Source organism: Emydura macquarii, unplaced genomic scaffold (genome assembly GCF_026122565.2).
Source record: "Emydura macquarii macquarii isolate MOO-44397 ecotype Brisbane River unplaced genomic scaffold, CSIRO-AGI_Emac_v2 contig_915, whole genome shotgun sequence".
Taxonomy (NCBI): Eukaryota; Metazoa; Chordata; order Testudines; family Chelidae; genus Emydura; species Emydura macquarii.
Genome location: NW_027131052.1, coordinates 1,935,009 through 1,951,956, shown reverse-complemented (window position 1 = coordinate 1,951,956; position 16,948 = coordinate 1,935,009). Strand labels below are relative to the sequence as shown.

The window sequence follows — 16,948 nt, the reverse complement described above, 5'->3', positions numbered from 1 at the left end:
TGCCAGAGACAATGGGGCTTGGAGTCAGGGAGGGGTGGAGCCAGCCCGGCTGGGCCCTGGAAAACGAGGGGCAGAGCACGAGGCCCGGCTGGTGCAGCCCTGGAGGCGGTGGGGGTCTGACAGGGCTCTCCCGGCTCCCACTGGGGCGACCCGAGGGATCCTCTGCCCCCGTTGGTGGGGCTGGGCCACGAATGGACCCGGCAGCCTGTGGAGGCACCAGGGCTCTGAACACACTGGGCGAGTCCGGCGGGGTGGGGCTGACCCCGGCAGCTCACGCTGGGGGTGGCGAGGGCACGATTCAGCCATTAGGCTCCTTGGGGAACGTTTCTGCCCCGCGACGTCCTTGGGGCCTCACCCCCTGCCCAGCCTGGGGCTCTCCTGCCTCGGGCCCATGGCACCGCAGGGCTGGGACCAGGGCCTGTGGGATCGGCAGGGCCCGCGCCCACCCCGATGGCTGGGAGCTGAGCTGGGCACTGGCCCGTGTGCCGCTCTCCAGCAGTGGGGTCAGATGAACGAGAGCAGAGACCCCCACCCCGTCCCCCTCCCTGCGACCCACGGGCCTCCTGCCGGCGCAGAGCCTGGGTGGGGAGCTCAGTGCCTGGGATCGAATCCCCCCAGCCCGTCCTGCAGCCCGTGTGTGGGGAACTCACCAATGCAGCTCACACGACGCGTGTCCCACGCCACGCGCCCGGCCCTGTACGTACATTGCATCAAAAACGATCTCTTCTCGTACTGCTCCGGGCGACACCACACCTGCAGCCCCTCGCCAACGGTGAACTCGGTCTGTGTGGAGCGAGCAGCGAGCGACGGGGGCCAGTCTGCTGCCGTGGTCGTACAAACCCCTGGGAGGAAAGAAATATCCTGCCTCAGCAAATCCCTCCCGCACCACGACGGCTCCTCCCCTCCCGGCAGAGCTGGCGGGACTGGGCCGCCCCGGGGAGGGGGATCACCCGCTGCTGGCACTGCGTGCGTAACGCCCCTGCCGCACTGTGCCCCTCATCCCGCCGTGTCTCCTCCTCCCCGTTAGCCAACGTCCCGCCCCCACACACCAGAACACAAACCCCCCCACGTCCGTCTGCGTCCCCGTGCCCCACACATCGCCATGGAACTGAGCTCCTGCCCCAGGGTCACCATCCAGCCCAGTCTGTCCTGAGCCACCCACCTGCCCCTCGCACCCGGGCCCTGCACACCTGCCTGGGTAACATCAGCTCCTCAGAGGCAAACGCCTCCTCTGCGCCCCACCCGAGAAACCCCCAGGCAGATCCCCAGCCCCCCAGCCCCTGCCTGCCTCTGGAGCTGCTCCCCGAGGACCTGTCCCCCCCGATCAGCCCCACACTCGGGCCGATGAGCTGGGGTCACGTCACAGCCACGGCTGAATTCAAGTTCTCCACTCTCCTCCCAACCCGCCCCTTGAGCGTCTCTGCCTCGTCCCCGGGTCCCTCCGGTCCCAGCTCTCGCTGCTTCACCCCGGCCCCCTGTGCCCTGTGCGCTCTGAGGCCTTGTTCTTGGCTGAGCAGCAGAGGCCATGTGAGCAGAGACAGAACCGCGAGCTACGACGTGTGTGGTCCCAGCTCCACCTCAGACAGTGTCAGATCGGGCTGGTAGGAAGGTGCCGGTGCCCTAATGGTACCTGCCCCACCAGACAGGGACCAGATCTCAGGGTGCTTAACGGCAACGTGCTTGGATATGTAAGGGGTCTATTAGCCCCTCACTGAAACTGAGTGGGTCTTTTTGGCTGGCATCTCTGGAGGAAGCAGGACCCTGGAAGGGACTCAGCCCCCAGGGGCAGTGGAGAGAGGCCAGCTCAGGTCAGCCTGACTGACAGGGCAGACAGACCATTGAGGGAGCCAGGAGGGTGATGGGGGGAGTCCAGCCCTCCCTGTGAGCTGGAGCTGCAAGGCTGGGCAGAGCAGCCCCGAGCCAAGGACAAAGCAGCCAGCAGCTGGAAGGGGAGCACAGAAAGCTGGGCTGAGCTGACCCGACCCTACCCACAGCACCAGAACCAGAGGGGATCCCAGAGAGCCCAGCCTAGCGCAGTTGCACTGAGCAGAGTGAAGCAGGAGCTGGGGCTGGAGCGTCAGAAGCTGGGTGCGGTGAGCGGCTGGGGAGAACCAGGGGGAGCCTGGGAGTGTGCAGCTACTGCCAGAGCAAGTGTCTGACTCTGCGTCCCTGCAGCGTAGCCAGGGCCTGGGCAGTGGGCCTGTGACGTGTGACAGACTGTGAACCTCCCTCACACCCCGGAAACACTGTGTGTGGTGCCCCGGGCCAGGGGCAGTGCTGGGTGTTTGCCTTTCACCTTTCTCCGCTTTTCTTATTTTTTTATTTGATGTTCGATTGCTGTTTGTGTAACACAGTGTGTGGCTTTGCAGTGTGTGCACTGATCAGTGGGGCAGGGAAGTGCCCAGTGCAGAGTTAGCACCCGGAGTGGGGACACCCTAGCCCCTGCCCTAAGGGACCACGGCAAGATTGGGTGTTGAACCCTAGGAATCCTGGGCCCAGCCTTGTCGGAGTTACTGGCATCCCACCACACAGGAGAGCGGGAGGGGAGCCCTCGAGGTCAGGTGGGCCTCTGGGTAAAGAGAGTGGGAGCAGGGACTCAGATCCTTTTCCTAGCCAACTGAACTGGGGCAGTGTACAAGCAAGGAAAGTTCCCCACAATAGCGGGCCCATTCCCCCGCTTACAGATAGCATTCTGCCTGGCCAGGAATCACCGACCAGCTGTTGTGGGTGTAAAATCTACACGTCTTAGTGTTTTGTCTTAGGGTCCCCACTGCTCTATTGTGTAGCTGAATGATTTCTGTCTGCTGCTTTGATTGGTTCTGTCTGGTGCGTTATTAATGGTGCACCATTCAAACCAGCGAAGGTGGTGGGCTGGGAGCGGTTAAAGAACAGGTTCGTAACGGGCTAGGATTGGAGTTTGTAGCACTTCAGTTTAAATGACTGGCTAAGGCACAGCTAAGCAGGACCCAGGCTTTAACTATATCAACTAAGGGTCCAAAAGGTAGATCTTAGGAACCTAACTCCAGGGCCCAGCCCAGGTCAGAGCTGCCAGAACTCAACCCCCCCCAGCCACACCCTGCAGCTGGAGTCCCCAGATGATCTGATCCCGACTGGCTGCCAGGAGCAGTTTGTCTGGCTCAGTGGGAGTGGGGAGCATTGTGTGCATGGCGTGTGTTGTGTTTTGGTAGCTGTTAATAAACAGAGAATAAGGAGATTACTGGGTCAGGCTCCGTCGCTGGTAAAAGGCCCTGCCAACCCGCCGAGAATTACTCCCGGAGCCGTATGGACTGGGAAGGGTGGAGGTGCTTTAACCGGGCTATGCCTTGAGTCCTACGGGTTGGAGGAAAAGGTGGGGTGCCCCCGTGTGCAGGTAACAATGGTCTCACCTGGGCCCACAGAGCCCTGCCCTGTCGGGACGCTCTCCCTTGCCTCCATCCTAGCCACAGTGACCCCAGACGCTTTCTGCAAGGGTGCTGCCCTCTCCCCACGCTGGCCGGGGCCCGTGTTTTACGCCGGACGGGTTATTGGCTGAGGGAGCCTGGTATGAGGCTGCCAGGGCCAGAGACAAGGGGGCAGCTGTCACTAGCACAGAGGCTGAGACGCCAACATGGACGCCCATGGGAACGGCGGGGGTGTGAGGGCCGGTCACTCGGGAGCTGTGAGGTGCTGGGGGGGGGGACGCCGGAGCCCTGTGATCGCGCTGACTCCAGCGGCTCACACTCACCTGTGCAGGCGGCAGTCCCACTCCATTCACTCCGGCTCCCGCTACTTGTGCAGCTGATCTCAGGCGCTGAGGGCTGGTACCCTGCAGGGCAGCTCCACGTCACCGAGTCCCCGGGGCTGTAGAACTGCTGCGTCTGGTCGAACTGGACCCTGGAGTCCCTGGTCTTTGGGGCTTTGCACTTCTCTGTACACAGGGGTAAGAGGATGGGTCTGAGAAACGGTTTGAATGGAGGCTTCTCCGGGCACCGTGGCTGAGCCATGCCTGCTGTTACCACAGCACAGGCTGGCTGCCCCGTCCCCAGGGGCTGGGCCTGGACCGTGCTGTCTGGTCACCAACACATTTCACGCCATGGCCCATTATCACTGTGACAAGGGCCTTCATCACCCACCCGGGATCCAACGCCACGTGCTGGGAACTGAGCGGGGGGAGGCCGGTGGGGTCCCACTGTGTTGTCTTCAGCCCTTAGATACAACTTCCCTGCCTGGCAAAGAGAATAGTTCATGGCCTGGCCGTGCTTCGCCTTTGAAACGTGGATCCAGCCTTCAGCTAATCTCATGCGGGGGGAGGTGGATGGAGTTAGAGAAATGATAACAGCTCATGTTTCTCTAATTCTGTATTTTGTTTGCAGGGCTGCTGCCGCCGGGTTGGTCCCAGGATATTACAGACAAGGTGGGTGAGGTCATCTCTCTTATTGGCCCAATAAAACAGATCACCTCATCCGCCTTGTCTCTGTAATTCTACAGAGCTTCACCCGAAGGATCCCAGACTCCACCCTGACTACACACAGGGACCACTTCAGCCAGCAGCCAAATGGTGGGAGCAGGGTGCGGCTTCTGGCAACAGCCCTTCTAGGACCTCAGCATGATTCACCCTGGGCTGCTTGAGGAACTGGCGGACGCAATCTCAGAACCATTCGCGGTTATCTTTGAAAACTCCTGGAGGACGGGGGAGGTCCCAGAGGACTGCAGAAGGGCAAATATAGGGCTTGTCTTTAAAAGGGAGACCAAAGTGGATTGAGAATTACAGACCAGTCAGCCTAACCGTGCCCCTGGAGAGAGACTGGAACAAATCAGTAAAGCATCACTCTGTAAGCACCTGGAGGACAGTAGGGTTAGCAGGAATAGCCAGCACCGATTTGTCATGAACAAATCATGCCAAACCAACTGAATTTCTTCTTTGACAGGGTTACTAGCCTAGTGGATGGGGGAAGCAGGAGACGTGACAGATCTTGATTTTAGTACGGCTTTGATACCGTCCCACCTGACATTCTCAAACGCCAACTAGGGAAACATGCTCTACATGGAGTTACTATCAGGTGGTGCACAGCAGGTTGAAAGCGCGTACTCACAGAGTCGTTATCAATGGTTCGCTGTCACACTGGGAGGGTGTATCGAGTGGGGGCCCACAGGGGTCAGTCGTGGGTCTGGTACTAGTCAATATGTTCATGAGTGACTTGGTGATAGGGTGGAAAGTGTACTTATAAAAGGTGTACATGACACCTCGCTGGGAGGGGCTGGGAGCACGTTGGAGGGCAGGATTAGAATTCAAAACAACTTGGACAAACTGGAAACCTGGTTTGAACTGAACAAGATGAAATTCTCTAACGATGAGGCAAAGTACTTCATCTGGGGAGGAAAACTCAAAGGTACAGCTACAGAATGGGGAAGAGCTGGCTAGGTGGTAGCACTGGTGAAAAGGACCTGGGGCTTACAGTGTGGTGGCGCTCAGCTCTCCAGATTGCTGCGCCTCTTTCAGGAGGCTGGTTTGTCTTGTGTACCCCAGATTTCACCTCACTTAAAAATGACTCGCTTACAAAATCAGACATACAAACACAACCGTGTCACAGCAAACTATTGTTGAAAAACGGCTGACTGTCTCATTTTACCATGTAATTATAAACGAGATCAATAGGAATATAAATATTGTGCTTGCATTTCAGTGTGTAGCACATTGAGCAGTATGGCTGAAATTGTAGTTTGTACTGTCTTTGCTAGTGCTTTTTATGTAGCCTGCTGTAAACTAGCTAAATATCTGGATGAGTTGATGTACCCACCCCACCTCGGAAGACCTTTGCGTACCCCAAGTACACCTACCTCTGGTTGAGAACCACTGTTATTGTGGATCACAAATTTCGCATGAGACAACAATGTGATTGTGACAGAATGTACCCTTAGGTCCACACCCTCCACACTATTGTAATAATCCCTTTACCAAGTATGCCTTGTAAGGTATCATTTAAAAGCTCATAATTTGCTGGTCATTTTTGTCCTGATAAAATGTGTGTGGCTCCATTGTGTGTGAAGTTATAAGATTCCACTGTGCGGTGTTCTTAACACACGTTCCAAGGGAGGGTAGCAAAAAGGCCTGTCTCCAACAAAGGAATGTGTGCTCTGCTTAATTTGCACTTAAGCAGCACACAGAATCATCAAGCAGGAAAGGAAAGAAAAGAGGTTCCTACAGGTGAGGAAAAGCAGCAGAGAACATCTTTCCATACTGACTGTGTCTCCTGAATCTAGCTGGAAATGTTTTTGAAGGGGGGACTGACACTATAAAAAAGAGAGACAAACACCCCAAGACACTCCCCATCTTTCTGTCCATCACGTTCCCAGCACCTGAAGCGACAAGACAAAGGAAGCATTCGTCGGATTCTGGGGAGAAGGGGTCCTGACCTAAGAAGCTTGGTCAGTAGGACGGCTGAAAGCGTATGGGGAGAATCTTTGCTACAATCTGATACAATTTGTTAAATGAGCCGCCAGTTGCATTTTAACTTTATTTTCTTGTAACCATTTCTCACTTTTATGCCTCATTCCTTGTACTCACTGAAAATCTCTCTCTGTAGTGAACACATCGAATCCCCTGTGTTTAAATTGCTGTGTCTGGGAAACTCCATCTGGGCTGGCAAGTTCTGTGCATATTATTTCTCTCAATGCAATCACAGACTTTCAGACAACTTGCATTGTCCAGGAGACGGCTGGACAGCACAGGACGTACATTTCTGGGGGAATCTAAGACTGGGAGAGTGCTGCGGTCACCTTGCAGTATAACCACGGCTGTTATGAGCTAAGGTGTGGGTGGCTGGCTGGCTGAACACACACAGACACAGCGGGCAGTGACCGACACGCTGGAGACTGTTTGTTAGCAGTCCCGGCTGGACAATGCAGCAGTAGAGCAGTGTAAAGGGCACCACAAGTTAGCTGGCCGGGGTGACACAGCTACTCCTTAGTCTGGGTTATACCCTGGGTGTGTCACAGTGATGCAGCTGCAAAAAAACCCTAACACTGTTCTACGGTGCATTAACTGGAGTGTTGTGTATCAGACAAGGGAGGTAATTGTCCCGCTCTCCTTGGCACTGGTGAGGCCTCAGCTGCGGTGCTGGGTCCAATTCTGGGTGCTGCACTTTAGGAGAGATGTAGACAAGTTGGAGTCCAGAGGAGAGCGACAAAAACGATGAAAGGTTTAGAAAACCTGCCCTGTGAGGAAAGGATAAAACACTGGGATGTTTAGTTTTCAGAAAAGGAGACCGAGGAGGGACCTGATAACAGCCTTCAGTATGTCAGGGGCTGTTACAAAGAGGACCGGGATCAGTTATTCTCCATGGCCACTGACGGCAGGACAAGAAGAGATGGGTGTAATCTGCAGCCAGGCAGACTGAGGTTAGAGATTAGGGGAACTTTCTAACTCACAGGGAAGTTAAGCTCTGGGACAGCTTCCAAGGGAGGTTGTGGGATCCCCGTCACTGGTGATTTTAAGAAGCGGTGGGACAAACCCTGTCAGGGATGGTCTAGGTTTCCTTGGTCCTGCCTCAGTGCAGGGGGCTGGACTAGACGGCCTCTCGAGGTCCCTTCAAGCCTGACATTTCTAGGATGCGATGACAGAGAAGTCAGGGCTGGGCTGGGCTGTGGCTGCAGGGATCTCTCTGGGTAGTTACAGGTTCATAGGTGTCAAGGCCAGAAGGGCCCATTCTGACCATCCAGTCTGACCGATTGCCTAGCGCAGGCCAGAGACCCACCCAGGAGTCCCTGCAGTGGGGGAGGTCTTCTCCCTACTGTCGGTGACTGCTGCGCTCAATAACTAGGGGTGGAATTAGAGCAAATCTTTAGAAAGGCAGCCACGCTCGATGTAAACGCTCCGTGTGTCAGAGACCCCACCCCGTCCTTAGGGCGACGACTCCCCTGGGTAATGATCCTCACTGGTAAAAAGTTGCATCATAAATGGCCCCACCCCCACAGCATACTAGGGATTGGACAAGCCATAGCGGCTGCAGCTCCGGCTCCTGGGAGGCGGCTCTAGGAGTCCCAGAAGAACAGATCCCAGCTCTCCCTGCCCACTGAGTTCTGTCCATCTGCCTAGGGTCCTGTACGGCACATCCCCACAGGGCCTGCGCTGGACCATTGCTCTGCTCTGGGACGGCAATTCCTTCCTTCCTACGGTATCGAAGGGCACGGAGCGTCCGGCAGTCATTCCGGGCCCTGGGATCACGGTGATGCGGGTGGGGGGCTCACACTTACCCAGGCAGGCGGCAGTCCCACTCCAGCTGTTCCGGTTCCCCTGTCTGATACATCTGATCTCTGGCTGCGAGGGCTCAAACCCCTCAGGGCAGCTCAGTGTCACCGACTCCCCGCTGCCATAATAGGACTTGTCCGGTTCGAAGCGCAGAGCGGGGTCCCCGCTGGGTTTCTGGCACTTTTCTGTTGGGAGAACAGTCAGGTTTGGGGCCATTAGAAAAAGGCGAGATTCCAGTCCCCAGAGCAGCCTGTGAGCTCCTTGGGGCAGGGGCTGTGTGTCTGTCCGGCGTTCGTACAGTGCCTAGCGCCATGGGGCCCTGGTCCAGGGCTGGGTTCCTAAGCGCTAGTGGTAATACAAACAAACAACAACAGGCCTTACCCATGAACTCACGCACTGATCCACACCCCTGTGTGCAGTGTACACCCCAACACCTCCCACAGACACAGCAGTACACACCCACACACCTTAGTACATAGCCCCCGGGATCCTATAGACACCTGAGACATACCCAAATCCCTGCACACACAAGAACCCGCACCCAACACCCTACACACAGCCCCATCCACACCCCATAACACTCAGACACATCTCAATACACACAGACACACCAACACACCCCACAGACATCCCCTCCCACCCCTACAACACACAGCTGAATAACCCCTGTCCCACGCAGGCCGCGGGGCACCAGCTGTCCCACACACTCACTGTCACTGTCATTTAACACCCATCAGAACACCTGAGCCGAGCACTCCAGACACAAACAAACGCCCAGGAAGGAGCTGGGCCTCCTCGGAGGCTCTCAGGGTCGCTGGGTTTGGACCTGCCCCCAGCCCGTCCTGCAGCCCATCGGTACAGAACTCACCCACACAGCGCACATTGCTTGTGTCCCACGTGGCGTTCCCAGCCCTCTCCGCACACTGCATGTGAAACGTGAGCACCTCGTACTGCTCCTGGCAACAGCTCACCTCAACTCCCTCGCCAACGGCGAACTCGGTCTGTGTGGAGACAGCAGCGACCGACGGGGGCCAGTCTCCTGCCATCGTCGTACAAACCCCTGGAAGGAAAGAAATAGCCCATCTCAGCAAATCCCTCCCGCATGACGACGGTGTCCTCCCCTCCCAGCAGAGCTCTCCGGACTGGGCTCCTGCTGCCGAGATCAAGCCGCCCACCCCTTTAGCGTGCAGCGTGGCCAGCGACCCCAGCCTTCAGCCCTCCATGGTGCGGTGGCATGTGTCAGAAGATGTTGCCGGGTCTGGGCGGCTGCCCTGGGGCCGAGGGACTAGAGAGCCAGCGCTGGCTCAGCACAGAGAGCAGGGACGTGAAGGTAGCAGCGTGTGGTGCTGGGTCCGGACAGCAGCCCCAGGGATTTGCCGACATGGAGGAGGCAGAGCTGGGTCCTCCCTTGTCACTTAGAATCATAGAATCATAGAATATTAGAGTTGGAAGGGACCTCAGGAGGTCATCTAGTCCAACCCCCTGCTCAAAGCAGGACTAACCTCTGCTATATCATCCCAACCAGGGCTTTGTCAAGCCGCAGCTTAAAAACCTCTAAGGATGGAGATTCCACCACCTCCCTAGGTAACCCATTCCAGTGCTTCACCACCCTCCTAGTGAAAAACTTTTTCCTAATGTCCAACCTAGACCTCCCTCCCTGCAACTTGAGACTGTCGCTCCTTGTTCTGTCATCTGCCACCACCGAGAACAGCCTAGCCCCATCCTCCCTGGAAGCCCCTTTCAGGTAGTTAAAGGCCGCTATCAAATCCCCCCTCACTCTTCTCTTTTGCAGACTAAACAAGCCCAGTTCCCTCAGCCTCTCCTCATAAGTCCTGTGCTCCAGCCCCTAATCATTTTTGTTGCCCTCCGCTGGACTCTCTCCAACTTGTCCACATCCTTTTTGTATTGGGGGGCCCAAAACTGGACACAATATTCTAAATGCGGCCTCACCAATGCCGAATAGAGGGGAATAATCACTTCCCGTGACCTGCTAGCAATGCCCCTCCTAATGCAGCCCAATATGCCATTGGCCTTCTTGCCAACCAGGGCACACTGCTGACTCATATCCAGCTTTTTATCCACTGTTACCCCCAGGTCCTTTTCTGCAGAGCTGCTGCCCAGCTCGTTGGTCCCCAGTCTATAGCTGTGCATGGGATTCTTTCTTCCTAAGTGGAGAACTCTGCACTTTTCTTAGCTCCTTAGGGCAGGGCCTGTCGCACAGTGCAGGGGATCTCAGGGTCGCTCTTCGGGACCCAGGTGAGCCCAGCAGAGCCCAGCAAAGGGAGGGAGCTTTTCGTGTTCACCTTTCATGGAAGCTGCCCAGAGACCATGGTGAGGGGCGCCCGTGGCTAGATGGCAGGGGCACAGAGCTGGTCAGGTGGGGGCCTGGGGTGCTCCTGCCCTTCCTTAATGCCCCTGCACCCAGGGCCTGCAGGGGGGCTGGCTGAGGGCCCCTGGGTTCAGCCTGGGACAACTGTCCCCATGAGAGGGCCTGAGCGGCCAAAATGAGGCAGAGGGTTGTGGGGTGAGGATCTGTCCTGGCTCCAGAGATACAAAAGTGACACGGACAGCCTGGCTGCCGGCCTGGCCGGTGACTCAGGGGGGGGGTTGCACTTACCCCGGCATGTGGGTGTCTCACTCCAGACACTCTGGCTCCCAATTCTGATGCAGCTGATCACAGACGGTGATGGCCGATACCCCTCGCGGCAGCTCAGTGTCACCGATTCATTCAGGGCATAGAACTGCCCCTCGGGGGCAAACTGCAATCTGGGGTCCCAGGTTTTTAGTATTTTACATTTTCCTGTGTATAAAACGAGAGTAGAGCATGGGGGTTATTGACCCACACAGCTTCTACTGAGCATTATGGGCTTGACCTGAGCCGAGCTGGGCACCCACAGGATGGGGGGGCTGCAAGGATCAGCCCCTCTCAGAATCAGGCCCCACGTGATCAGTACATTTGCTCCGATCACGCACACTCAGGGCTGCCATGGGGAGGCTGAGTGCAGGCCAGTCAGACACACTGGGCCGTGCAGAGAACGATGTTCTTGGTCCCCATATTGACTGGGTACACGTCACCTCAGGATGGGATGCAGAGATAAAGTTTCTTGACACCTTAAATGGCTGCTTCTTGGAGAGGCAATTTGTGATTTAGTCTGAAGTGGAGCACAGGATCTGGTTCAAGAGGTGTATATAGCTGAACTGCTTGGTAACAGTGACCATAACTGTCATGCGGGCTGGCTTGAGTGGGGGGGCAGCTAGTATATTGTGTGACATCAGCATGGCAGAATCATAATAATCCAGGTGGGATAGGCTATGTCAGGTGTGGTTAGGAAGGTTACAATGTGCTGAGTAAGATAATAATACTTGTGTTCATGTGTGATATGTGACATGGAAGTTATAGATGTATTGGAGATATCTGTGTTTCAATTGTGCTGCCTGGACAACACCCCAGATAGGAAGGCTGCAGGACAATGGCCTGCATAATGGCCCATTAAGGCCTTCCAAGGTGCACGGGGCCCAGAGAGAGAAGCCAGCATCACCACTGAGTCACCAGAACCTGCTTACGTGACTGGACCCCAGGCACACCTGAAGAGTCACCAGGATTGGCCCATGTGACTCCGGACTCCATTTTAGCTCCTGCAAATTTCACAGGCCACATGGCCAAGAGACAGAGGGTATATAAGATCAAGCCAGAGAAACCATTTTGTCTTTGCTCCTGCCCGGTCTGCAGACACACCTATCTCTGGACCAATTCATCTTGCAACTGAACCGAAGGACTTAGACCCATCCAGGTACTGGATGTGAACCAGAGAGAACTACACAAGCCTGCAACTCCACATTTCTTCCAGAAACCTGATGTAAATGGACTTTTAATCATTTGTATATCTGTGATTTACTTTAACCCTTTAACATTTCTCTCGTGGTTTATTCCTTTCTTTTTACAATAAACCTTTAGCTTAGTTACTAAAGGATTGGCTGACGCCGTGATATTTTAGGTAAGGTCCAAACTTATATTGAACTGGTGCTGTGGCTGACCCCTTGGGGTCAGAGGGAACCTTTTCGGCAAAGAGCAGAGAGTTCTAGTAACTGGTCTCTTTGCTGGACCTGGTGCTGACTTGGGAGCCTGGATCTGAAATGCAATGAAGGGGGCTGTGGGCATTTGTGGACTGGCTTCATGATATCCAGTGTGGGGTAATCAGAAGCAGTTCGTGGCTGGTTGGGAAGCCGGGCTTCAGTGTCACCCACCAGCGTGGGGAGAATCTGCTCTCCTTTTGCAGCCTGCCCTGACCTTGGCATTATCAGTTGGCAACCCTGGGCATGGGTCGTATCACAGTGGCGTAGGCGTAGCAGGATCCACAGAACCAGAACATTTGGGTTTTGGATCAGAACCTCACGCTATTCCAAATTTTAAAATCTGATACTGAGAGTGTTAAAGATTAAAGTTAGTCAAGATGAGTGAGCAGAGATCATATGACGAGATGAGCGCAAAACAGCTTAAACAGCTATGCAAAGAAAGAGAATTAACTCCTAGAGGGACTCTCTCAGGGCAGAAAATGAGAGATCTACTCAGAAACAACGACCTGGAAACAAAGTCCCCAGATGAAGGGCGGTAAGCCGATAAGGAGGGGTGGAATCTCCGGCGTGAGAGAGAGAAGGTAGAACTTCACTTGTGGAAAATGCGACAAGAAGCTGAGATAGCCAAGCAAGCTGCAGAAAGAGCCCATCAGAGACAGATGGAATGGGCCAAACTCCAGCACCAGGAGGGAAGAAAGAATCCACCGCTGGAATCTGAGAATTCTTCACTTCTCATCAGCAAAGGTTTGGAAAGAATCTGTCCCGTTTACAGAGAGGATGAGGATATTGAAGAGTTTCTATCCACTTTTGAAAAACTCTGTAGTATTCATCAGGTGCCTGATGAGAAAAGGATGCCGGTTCTCCTCACCAGATTGACTGGAAAAGCCAGGACGGTATTTAATGAAATGCAGTCAGAGGATGCATTAGATTATGGGAAATTTAAAGAAGCGGTGTTGCAAAGGTTTAAAATTACCCCCGAGTCTTACAGGCTGAAATTTAGAAATGTTAAGTTGTCTGATGATGTCACCTATGTTGAAACTACTCATAAACTGCTTGGGTATGCAAAGAAGTGGATTGAGGGAGCCAAGGCTTATAACAGTCTTGACAAAGTTGTTGATCTGATTGCTAGGGAACAGCTCCTAGAAATAGCGCCCCACCAGATCAGAGCAGCTGTTATGAATAAAAAGCCCGATACTATTTTGGAGGCTGCCCAAATTGCGGATGATTTCATGGAAAACAGGAGCCAGGAGGGGCATAAGCCTCAAGGGAAAAACAACCCCTATTCATCGCAGGTTAGAAGGGAGGATGGGTCCAGAAATAAGGCTAGCCCCAACTTGGCTGGGAAGTCTTATATCAGCCCAGAGATCAAAAGCGCCCACCCCGGGGGAAAACCTGCCGCATGCTTCCAGTGTGGACAGACAGGCCTTATAAGGCCAAATTGTCCAAACTATGGGGGCAGGAATAATCCAAGGCCAGCAACCCCCCGTCCCGCAATTAATGCTACCTCTTTTGGAATCCCTGATGGGGGGGTGAGGATTGCCTCACTAACTATGTGAGGGCAGAGGTGGAAACGGACAATGATGAATTCGTAAAGGGCGCCAGGGTCAATGGGATTGAGTGCACTGCATGGAGGGACTCCGGCTCAGAAATCACCTTGGTTAAAAAGGAATTGATCCGGGAGGAGGATTATTTGCCGGGCAGGAGTCTGAATTTGGTGGCTCTTTCTGAGTACAAATCAAAGATGCCCTTGGCGAAGGTCCACTTGGAATGGGAAGATTTTAAGGGTGAAATGGTGGTGGGGGTTCGGGATCCGCTCCCGACAGATGTTTTAATAGGAAATGACGTGGGAGTTCTGAGGCGCAAGGTCAATGTCGTCACTAGATCGCAAAGAAAATATGACTTGGATGTAGATGCCCCACCTGATAGCCAAGAGGGGGGATCTTCTCCAGCGCTACCAGCTGGCAGTGAGTTGGATGTGCCTGAGACGGCTCTGAATTTGAGTGAGATTCGGAAGGAGTTTGTTAGGGCGCAGCAAGAAGATGTTTCTTTAGAGAAGGCCAGGAGGGAGGCCCAGAGCCTAGCTTCAACAGAAGAGGGAGCAGGCAGGTTTTTCAGGCATGAAGGCTTGCTATATCGGAATGCCCCTGCGGGGAAGAAGCGGCCTTATGATAGGAACTGCAAGCAACTTGTAGTACCTGAGGAATATAGAAGGGAATTATTGAAGCTGGCTCATGATGGTCCCTTTGCAGGGCATCTGGGTACAGACAAGACTTGTGACCGACTGAAACAAAACTTTTATTGGCCTTGCATGTCTGATACGGTGAGAAATTACTGCAGGAGCTGTGATTTGTGTCAGAGGCGCAAGAGTTTGAAGGGTCCTAAGAAGGTGCCCCTACGGCCTTTGCCCATTATTGGGGAGGCGTTTGCCCGAGTGTCGATGGATATTGTGGGACCGCTCCCCAAACCTTCCAGAAATGGGAAGAAATATGTTCTGGTCTTGGTGGATTTTGCCACCAGGTATCCTGAGGCTGTAGCTTTATCCAATGTGGAGGCTGAAACAGTGGCTACTGCCCTGTTTACTATTTTTAGCAGAGTGGGTTTTCCCAAGGAAATCTTGTCAGACCGTGGAGCCAATTTTATGTCAGTTGTATTTAAGCAGCTGTGGGAGATGTGTGGGGTAGATCATCTAAAAGCAGCCCCCTACCATCCAGAAACCAATGGCTTAGTAGAAAGGTTTAATGGGACATTGTTAAAGATGTATGTGGACAGACGCCAGAACGACTGGGATGTACTGTTACCTTATCTACTATATGCGTACAGAAGTGTACACAGGAGTCTACAGGGTTTGCTCCTTTTGAGCTGCTTTATGGGAGGCAGGTCAGGGGACCCCTGGATCTGATTCGTGATTCCCAGGAGGGTAACGTAGAGATAACAGAACAACCAGTGGGGGAGTACGTGTCCCAGTTTAGAGAGCATTTGCAGGACATGATGAGTTTGGTTCAACAGAACCTCGAGAGAAGTCAGGTTGTTCAGAAGACCTGGTATGACAGGCGCGCGGAGGAGAGAGCTTTTGAAATTGGGGATATGGTGCTCGTGCTAATCCCAGTGAGAAGAAATAAAATGCAGGACATCTGGGACGGACCGTATGAGGTGGTAGAGAGGGTTAATGAGGTTACCTACCGAGTCGGGAAGCCTCACAGGAAAGGGGCCGAGCAGCTGGTGCATGCTAACCGACTGAAAGCATATTGTGCGAGGGAGGCAGCAGTCAATATGATTTGTTGTGCTGATGAGGGAACGTTGTCTGTCCCTTTGGTTGATCTAGTTGCGGAGAGCAAAGGAGAGACTCCGCTGGAGAGCACTGAGTTTGGGTGGGGGTTGGGTTCTGCACAGCAGCAGGAGATGTTAGCCATATTAAAACATCACAGGCGAGCGTTCTCCAACCGGCCAGGTTTAACTGACAGGATTGTGCATTCCATTCTAACCACAGGGCCACGCCCAATGCCTAGCAGAGCATATCGGGCCAAAGGGGAGATGCAGAAACAGATCCAGGAGGAGGTAGAAAGCATGTTGGAAATGGGGATAATTGCTAAGTCAAGCAGTCCCTGGACGTTTCCCATTGTGATGGTGCCCAAGAAGAATAGGACCATGAGGTTCTGTGTTGATTATAGAAGGCTGAATGCAATCACACAGCCTGACCTATACCCCATGCCCCGCATAGAGGATTTATTGGACCAGTTGAGGGGTGCAAAGTTCATAAGCACTCTAGATCTAACTCGGGGATACTGGCAAATCCCCTTGGACGCTGATGCCCAGGAAAAATCAGCTTTCATAGTGGAGTCGGGTCTATACGAATTTAAGGTTCTGCCATTTGGGTTAAAAAACTCCGGTGCTACCTTTATGAGGCTCATTAACGAGGTTTTGGCTGGGTTACAAAACTTTGCCAGGGCCTATATAGACGACTTGGCTATTTTCAGCGATTCCTGGGGAGATCATCTGTACCACATGGGGGTCGTGTTGCAAAGACTCAGAGAGGCCAACTTGACAGTTAAAGTCTCTAAATGCACGTTAGGAGCTGCAGAGGTGTCATACCTGGGACACAGGGTGGGCAATGGGATGATACGCCCTGACCCTTTGAAGGTGGAAGCCATAAAGGGCTGGCCGGAGCCTAAGACAAAGAAGCAGGTCCAATCCTTCATTGGACTGGCCAACTACTATCGCAGGTTTATAAAGGGGTTCAGTGACATCATGGCTCCCATAACAGATCTCACCAAAAAGGGAAATCCGGACATGATGAAGTGGACTGAGGCCTGTGAGCAGGGCTTCCAAGGGATAAAAGAAGCCTTGTCTAGAGACCCTGTATTAGCCAGCCCTGACTTTGAAAAAACGTTCTTCCTATGCACAGATTCTTCTAATGTTGGGTTAGGAGCTGTGCTCATGCAGGACAGGGATGGGGGTAAGAGACACCCCATCGCATACCTGAGCAAAAAACTGACCCCTGCTGAACAGCATTACGCTACTATAGAAAAGGAATGCTATGCAATTGTCTGGGCCATAAAACAACTTCAACCCTATCTGTATAATAGGAGGTTTACGGTGCTCAGTGACCACGCTCCATTGGTATGGCTACACAAAGCCAAAGGGACCAAC

General features: G+C 53.9%; 1 protein-coding gene across 1 annotated transcript in view; it reads right to left on the bottom strand.

Moving 5' to 3' along the window:
* Positions 1-16,948, bottom strand: part of LOC137149927 (receptor-type tyrosine-protein phosphatase epsilon-like) — a 46,287-nt gene that overhangs the window by 23,116 nt on the left and 6,223 nt on the right. The window contains exons 3-5 of the mRNA XM_067543579.1: positions 10,845-11,027; positions 9,096-9,287; positions 3,725-3,907 (exon numbers count right to left, since the gene is read on the bottom strand). Of these exons, the coding sequence (XP_067399680.1) occupies positions 3,725-3,907; positions 9,096-9,287; positions 10,845-11,027 (558 nt within the window). The remainder of the gene's footprint in view (positions 1-3,724; positions 3,908-9,095; positions 9,288-10,844; positions 11,028-16,948) is intronic.